Genomic DNA, 8,569 nt, shown 5'->3' with positions numbered 1-8,569 from the left:
CTGCAGAGCTTACCTCGTGTTTTCAGTGGGACTCCTATTTGATCTGGTGGAGAAAGAGCCTGTCTGAGCCACTTTCTGTTACTAAGTTGGGAGTTAGGAAGTACTAAGCCTGAGTCACCTTTTTCTTTTGGGAGGGAGTCATAAGGTGCACTGTCATGAAGTTGTTCATCCATTCGGAGGGTCCCTAGTCAATGCACTTTCTCCTTTAGAACTGTCAGAGTTCTCTTTTGGTTGTCACATATTATTTCTAGGATATATAGTTGTACATATAGAGGGAGAGCAGGGAGAGTGATAGTATAAACCATCTTATCTGGACTGGAAGTCCTCTGACTTTAAGGGCTCATCTGATTAGGTCAGAATGTCCCAATTAACTGTGCCATATGTCATAACCTACTAATGGGAATGATATTCTAGCACATTCAAAGGTCTCATATTCCATGGCTACTGTAAAAGTCATTGGGGGTAATTTTAGAATTCTACCACAGAAGGCATATATGAATGTACTAAAGCATTAAGTAGGCAGTTGTTATCCTCTGGAAGGTTGGCACATGTTAGGATATAAGAAGCCAAGCACTGTTATAATTATTCTGCTCACTTTAAATGAAATAGATCTAGTATCAGAAATACTCAGTAACAGGGATACCTGGGTGGCTCAGTCAGTTGAGCGGTTGAGCATTGGACTTCAGCTCAGGTCATGATCTCGAGGTTTGTGAGTTCGAGCCCCTCCCCACCCCCATAGGGCTCACTGCTGTCAGACTGTCAGTGCAGAGCCCGCTTCAGATCCTCTGTCCCAGCTCTGTGCCCCTCCCCAGCGGTCTCCCCAAAATAAATAAATATTTTTTTAAAAAGAAATACTCAGTAACAATCAGAATATTCAAACAATATTTCAGAATTTAATGTGAGTTTCGGAGGTTCATTCAAGACTTCATTTCTGGAGGCCCCTGGGTGGCTCAGTCAGTTGAGTATCCGGCTTCAGCTCAAGTCATGATCTTACCATTTGTGAGTTTGAGGCCTGCATGGAGCTTGCTACTGTCAGCACAGAGCCTGCTTTGGATCCACTGCCCCCCACCACCTCTCAAAAATAAAACATTAAAAAAAAAGACTTTGTTTCTAGCCACACAAATATCTTCTGTGTGAAAAATATTCTAGCTCATAGATATATCAAAAGACATCATCAGCACTCCCCATTTATATTTCATGTTTCTGTGTAATTACTGTGGCTGCCAACAATTCACACAGAAAATAAAACTTAGTGATGATACCGACTTTAAATTTTTAGAACAAGTTTATACTTAACATTGTCCATATTTATATCGGTTGCACATTCTACAATATTTATGACTATTGCTTTGGTTATAATATGATGTACTCTCACCTAAGCCAGGATTGAAAATTTTAAGCAAAATTTGCTGGTTTGGCCAATATACAAAACAACAACAACAATAACAAGAACAGAACAACCACCTCCCTCCCCCGGAAAAAAATCTCCAGAGCTTCCAGGCTGAATTAAGAGAAAAAACCTTCACTGTGTTTGGATTGGAAAGGAAGCATGACCTAAAATTGGATTTTAAAGTGTCATGGTTTTGGGATACTTTTATGGGGACAACTAGAATTGAATTAAGTAGGTGTGTTTTTGAACTTGGGTTTTACCTTTTTACCTTAAACCTTTCAGACTGCAACTTGGGAGGCTGTAAGCAGTAATTGGATGCTTTGGGTCACTCACATAAACATTGAGATATATAAACCATAAGACACTTTATAAGAATTAAGGATATGTTTTTTAAAAAATATATATGAACTAAACTTATAAATAAAAAGAAATTGAAACATGAATATATTTATATAGCAAAACTTGAAGAAATACCTATACTGGCTTCTTTGCTTAGTAGTTTACAATCACAGCAAACCAAAGTGTGACGTGTTTAAAAGCAATGTAATTAACTTCTATGGGGTTGTCATCTCATCATCTCATCACTTCTAAAGATAAAATGTACTTGTTCTCTCCTTTATGGTGTCAGCTCTGAGTAGATGAAAGGAAAATTAAAAAAGGATTGTTAAAGAGCGAAGTCAAAGAGCAAAATGGAGGGCAAGAGTTAGAGGCAAGAAAGCATGCAGAGTTTGAAGAGAATTGGGAATGCTGGTTGTGGTAGATGATCTCTGATCTGCTCTTTGGATCCACTGGCCATCCTTCTCTGCCCTGTTTTGTGATTCCAGGAGGCTGACCTTTATCAGCTTCATCAAACAGTCTCTCTTACGGTTGTCTTCAGGTTGGGTTTCGCTAATGTAAACTACCAACAGGATATTATAAATCAGCAAAGAAAGGGAAGGGTATTTGTATTTATTTCCATGACCCTTTACTCCAAGTTTTAGATTGGCACTGGCTGCCTTTTGTTCATCTAAGGTCACAGCTCTTGTTGGATGGCCTTTTTCTTCAACTACAGGACACTGTGTCTGGGTTGCAGGAACTACTACTTCTCTATGCCCCTTGAAGCCTAGTGGTGATAATACTGGCTTCTCACAGTTGCTAGCCTAGGGTACTTCAACATCTCTTGGTTTCCTTTCATTCTTTATACACTTTTAGTAAATAGTCTCTTCACTAAATGCTATTCCATCACCATTTTCAAGTATGCCATCAATTTTTGCCCAGGACCTTAACTGATACGTTGGTAGTAGAAAATGGGAGAAACTTTAAGGTAGTATTAGTGAGTGATATGAACTGCTAGGAAGAGAGATAGAAGACAAAGTTTTTAAAGCTTTTTACAGCATTCTTTGAATAACATTAATTTTTTATGTGAGTCTAATAAATTCTTAACTTCTTAATTATTTTGGTTGCATTCCTGTTTCTTTGTATGCACATCTAAGATGAGACAGGGCTATGAGATGTCTGGGATTTACATGACTAGATAAGACTGCTAGGATCCATCTGAGTTGATTATATCATATTAAGACATTTCTCTCATGGAATTGGGAATATTCCACCTGAGTGTACCTGTTAAGTTTCTTTTAAGATGAAGTGATCTACTATGGTGTGAAATTTGTTTTTGCTGTCGGATAGGATAATATTGCTTGTTTTTTAAAAATATATCCTTTTATTCTGGAAGAAAAAGTGGACAAAGTCCAATCAGTCCTTCAAGAACCTATAATTCAGTTCTGATTGTTACATTTAGATCAAATTTTAGATTAGATTCATATTGCTGTATTTAAGCATCACTCCAGAAGTGGACATAAGCAGGTGACTACTGTTTGACCATCACTATAATACTTTATATAGCTGAGAATTCAGATCTCAATTAGAATTTTCTCTCTCAGCAGAACCTGCTACTTCCCTACGACAAATAGGACAGGTGGAGTTCTCTGACAGCCAGCGATCGATACAGTGGACATGAAATTCATGGGTGCAAGGTAGGATGCGAAGTTTGTTGCCTTCTGTGTACTCGGTGATGCAGATGGTACAGGCTTTTAATGCACCACCTTCACCAAAAGATCTTATAGCCAAGTTGTCAATCTGTGCTTTGGTAAGTCCTGTATGTTGGTCATGATCATCTTCATTTAAGAGGAAAAAATGGTCCAGATTAAGGGAGGTCCAAGAGTCACTGTCATCAAATATTATTGGGCTCATAGATCTATTTTCTCGCCTGGTTTCTGATGACGAGCCTGGTGGTAAGCTTATGTCATTACTGCCTTCAAACATTACTGAGCTAATTTCTGAATATTCATCACTGGAGCTGGAACTGGAAATAGGAGTAGAATTGGAACTAGACAGGTAATTGGAGCCTGGACTAGAAATCAATGTAGAACTTGAATAGAAATCAGAACTAGGATTTGAATTGCAATCAGAATGAGTCCTAACATCAGACGCATCTCTTTCATTTTGTGACTCTTCCCTTTCCATGTTTGGACTTAGGGGTGAGACACTGTGTACTAAATCAGTGTCACTGGCCCTGAGGTTACCACTTAAGCCACTGGATCCTGTCACTGTCTGCCTTAATGTGCTCTGAATTGCAGGAGGTGGTATATCATTGAAACCAGTAGTTAAAATAATATGAAGAGAAGGAATTCTGGCGTTCCTGACATAAGCTCTTGCATCTGCCTGCTCAGAATGTGGAAACATATCCCTGCGTCCTCCTTGTTCACTTTCTAAAGTGAGAGTGTTGTTTGGCGTCTCAGATGTTAACTGAATTCTGGTAGCTGTGCTGTCTCTTTGAGAGTACGCCCTAGGATGAACTTGTCCGACTTCACAATCGAAGTGTATGGTTGGATTTATCTGTCCCAGTCCCTGAGATTCACCATCATTGGTTGTGCCTGGAGAATTTTCTTCTTGAAGTGCACTGCTTGATCCAGAAGTTGCAGCAAGACCCCTATTTTGCAGCTCAAGTCCAGTTATTTGCTGTCTTGATGTTTCTTGGTGCTGAATCCTAGAATATCTCTCAGTCTCATTTACCAGAGGCTGCTCAAAAGTTGGAGATGTTATACTATAATGAAATCTTCGTAAAAGTTCACTCATTCTGTTTGGAGCCGGACTACTTTCAGTTCTTGCTCTGGTTCTCCGATGATCAGGGCTACTGCTTCTTTCTCTTCGTCGACCTCTGGTAACTGGGACTTGTATTAATGCTTCAGTTGTACTTTGTTCTGATCCAGGTGATCTTATAAATGTTGATTCAGATTGTGTGTTTTCTGCTTGACTTTGGCTGTTTTCCATGTTGTATGTTCTGGGAGATCTTGTAGATGCTACATATTCATTCTCTGGATTTGGGCTCCCATTATTAGGGTTAGAATTTACTTCTAAACTGAATGTGGAGTCATTACTATCTGAATTAATCTGGATTATTTCTTCCCAAGATTGGTTTTCTCTTTGCCCACTTGTCACATATTCAGTTTGTCCAAAAGTGTTCAGCCAGCCTAATAGATACTCACCACTATTATCGGAAGACTTTCCTCCACCTGTTAACAAAAAGAAGTGAGGGCATAAAGGAACTACCAAAAGTAGAACCATCATAGAATAGCACTCTGAAACTTTGTTGCAAAAACAAACAAAAAATTAGAACTTTAGTACTCAGATATTTTAAACAGATTTCACATATATAGAGTTAATATTTTGTAAACTACATTTTGTAGATTTACAAGAAGAGGCAGGAAAGTTTGAGTTCCTTCTGAAAAGAATTAATTGTAGATAAATTTAGAGAATCTTTTTTATGTTTTCAAAGGGAATCAGGAGCAAGTCTATTTTCAATATTTCACCATATACACGGGCTTGTGTACTACTGTGGGAGGAAAGTCAAGAGACATTTTTTTACTCTATTGTCAAAACACGAATACAATTAAACAAGGTTAAGGTACAGTGCTAGTATTTTAGTCTGATTTACATTACTGCCTAATTCTCATGAGCCAAAATATTACTTTTTCTAGGCTCTTAAGTTTTTTTTTTAATTTTTTTTTCAACATTTTATTTATTTTTGGGACAGAGAGAGACAGAGCATGAACGGGGGAGGGGCAGAGAGAGAGGGAGACACAGAATCGGAAACAGGCTCCAGGCTCTGAGCCATCAGCCCAGAGCCTGATGCGGGGCTCGACCTCACGGACCGCGAGATCGTGACCTGGCTGAAGTCGGACGCTTAACCGACTGTGCCACCCAGGTGCCCCTAAAGTCTATAGGTTTAAAAGTATTTGAATACTTCTTTTAAAAAGGGTGGGGGGAGGACACCTCAGTGGCTCAGTCGGTTAAATGTCAGACTTTGGCTCATGTCATGATCTCACAGTTAGTGAGTTCTAGCCCCATATTGGGCTCTGTGCTGACAGCTTAGAGCCTAGAGCCTGCCTCAGATTCTGTGTCTCCGTCTCTCTCTGCTCCTTCCCTGCATTCACACTCTCTCAGTCTCTCAAAAATAAATATATTTTAGAAAATTAAAAAAAATAAAAATATTTGAATACTTCTTAATGTGACAGGATTTTGAATTGACATGAAATTGAAGGTCAGATCAAATGAATAACCTGAATCTAGCATAGTACATTTGAGGCCATATTTAAGAACCAAACTGTTATATATCCTCTTCATTAGACAGTAAAATTCTCTACTTCACACTAGGAGAAAAGCACCAGACCTGGGGTTAGAGCAGGATTTCTCAACCTTGGCACTGTTAACATTTTGGTGCTGGGCAACTCTTTGTTTTGGGGAGCTATCTTATACATTGTAAGATCCTTGGCGTCTGCCCAATATTTGCCAATAACACCCACTCATCATTTTTGACAACCAAAAATATCCCAAGACATTGTCAAACATTCCCTGGGGAATGGGGGCAAAATTACCACCAGTTGAATAGCATATACAGTATTTTTTTTGCTGGTGAAGAAGGCCATATAACAAAAATAACTCAGGAAGTGGGAGGAACTTTCAGTTGAGGTGGAAAACCAAGAAAATATCAATAGGCTATTTCACACTGTTTCCCAATTAAAGTAATCCAAATATGAACTGGGGAGAAAAAAACAAAAAACAAAAAAAACCCTATCTTTACATTTTCACTGAAAATCAAGTAAATACCAGTTCTCTTTGATGAGAAATTACTTAGCACCAAATTAACATGTGCCACTTCTGATTCCTCTTTGGCTAACACAATTATGAAGTTCCTTACCCATCCCGTTCTAGTCTCCCTCCCTAAAAGTGAAATATACCTGTATTTTCCTCCGAGTTTTCCGGTGGGTTTTCTTTAATTTGTTGAAGTCTCTTCAACAACTCTTCTAGTGTACTTTCACCAGGGATGCCTAATAAATCGTTATCCCTCATAAGCTTGTAATCTTCTTCACTCAGGTTATTTACAAATTCATAGAAGTTTTCTTCCCGGACCAATCGGTCCATCTGACTTCTGCTCCGGGCCACGGATCCATCTTCTTCGTCAGAATCTGAATTTTCCATCTAGACAAACAAGTGGAAAAATATTTTTTATGACATGCTGTTGAAATACAATAACCAGATATTAATTTATATATGAATATAACATATAAAATAAAATGACTGGATTATCTTTCTCTTTCCGTTGGAAGGCTTTCTCGTCGGCGCTCCTCCCTCACCGTACTCCACCAGTGTCTTAGGAGTCAGTAGCCAACAACCACTTTATACTAGAATTTGCTAGGCCGCGTTGCCTAGGCAGCCATTATATTCGCCATTATTACCAACTAGGGACTGTAGCAACCTAGTGTAGGATAGGTTTCTTTTCATTTCGTTCAAACCCAGCACTATCCTACCTCCCTTTAGTCACACGAGCATCTTCTCAGGCGTTCAGGAGGCTTTTCCAGGCTCTGATGTGCTCTAGTTATTTGTATGTTACATTAAAGAACGCAATGTAACTAGTTATGTTACATATGACTGACTACTGCAAAATGTCGTGCACGCGCGCATGCGCACACAAGTCATTCCAGTTAAATGAAGCAATTCTCATTTTAAGGTGCCCATGGAAGTCTTTTTTATCCTCATGAAATCTTCAAATCATAGACACTAAGAAAGCCTACAATTTTTGATAATTTACCAGAGCCATGCCTGAATTTCATTAGTTGGGTCTTTTCCTTTTCACTCTTTTTTTTTAAAGTTATGTTTATTATTTTATTTTTTGTTTTATCATTTTTAATTATTTTTAGATATATTTTTTATCATATTTCACTCTTAATAGCCTCATCTTGAATTATCCACTCCCTCAGGCTTTTGTCAAAACAAACAAAAAGGGGCATCTGGGTGGCTCAGTCTGTTAAGCCATCAACTCTTAATTTCAGTTCAGGTCATGATCTCACCATTCATGAGTTAGAGCCCTACATTGGGCTCTGAGCTGACAGCGTGGAGCCTACTTGGGATTCTCTGTCTCCCTCTCTCTCTGCCCCTCCTGTGCTCCCCCCCCCAAAAAAAATAAATGAACTTAAAAACAAACAAACAAGCAAAAACTTTGACAGGTTTTCTGGTCAATTCCTTAAGGAATTCGCCACAAAATCATAGTTTCATTTTTGTTCTCCTTTCTCATATTATAAATATTTACTTAAATCTATCCAGAGACAGAACAGGCACTTTTAAAACAGATCTAGAACAATTATTTGGCCTACTGTAATTGTGTACTGATACTGCTGATTTTGTTCTCTATATGTTAGTGCAGTTAGGATGGCATGGTGAGAATAATGCTCATTTGCAATGCTATCTGAAGGAGACCTCCAGAGTTTTTGGACTCATGAATACTATCAGCCTCACTTAATTGTTTTGGAATCCTTCATTCAAGTTGTTCCTGTAAAGAAAAGATTTGGCTATGGAATTTTAAACATTATTCAGTTGGACTTATTTAACAATTAATCTGTCCAACATAAACTGAATCAGTTAATGTCCACTAGAGGTATGTCAAATATTGCAAAATAAAGTACTTCTGAATAATTTATATTCCAGGTAATGGAAAATCACATAGAAACTGTGAAAATACAGTATATTATATGCTATAAGAGATTTATATCTGTACTATTGTGTAAGTACAAGAAACTGTGTGATGATTATTTAATCAGTTGGAAAATATTTCAGAGATACTACATTTAAATATGGATCTTTAGA

The 8,569-nt window shown here is 38.1% G+C and overlaps 1 protein-coding gene across 1 annotated transcript; it reads right to left on the bottom strand.

Annotated features, from left to right (window-relative positions):
* Nucleotides 1-1,067: 1,067 nt before the first annotated feature.
* On the bottom strand, nt 1,068-6,907 carry LOC122477731 (E3 ubiquitin-protein ligase RLIM-like). Its single transcript, XM_043571059.1, has 2 exons — nt 6,667-6,907; nt 1,068-4,941 (listed from the first exon to the last, which is right to left on the bottom strand). Exons 1-2 carry the CDS (start codon nt 6,905-6,907, stop codon nt 3,287-3,289), a joined length of 1,896 nt encoding a protein of 631 aa, XP_043426994.1. The 3' UTR covers nt 1,068-3,286.
* Nucleotides 6,908-8,569: the final 1,662 nt, after the last annotated feature.

This window comes from Prionailurus bengalensis, chromosome X, assembly GCF_016509475.1.
Source record: "Prionailurus bengalensis isolate Pbe53 chromosome X, Fcat_Pben_1.1_paternal_pri, whole genome shotgun sequence".
NCBI classification, from domain to species: Eukaryota; Metazoa; Chordata; class Mammalia; order Carnivora; family Felidae; genus Prionailurus; species Prionailurus bengalensis.
Note: the sequence above shows the minus strand (reverse complement) of the source record. Positions and strands in the feature narration are given on the sequence as shown.

Bases quoted from the DNA above. Each gene is read 5' to 3' on its own strand.
- LOC122477731 (XM_043571059.1), bottom strand. From the start codon at position 6,907: ATGGAAAATTCAGATTCTGACGAAGAAGATGGATCCGTGGCCCGGAGC. The intron at 4,942-6,666 runs GTATATTTCACT...TTTTGTTAACAG, and splicing joins AAACTCGGAGGAAAATACAG to GTGGAGGAAAGTCTTCCGAT.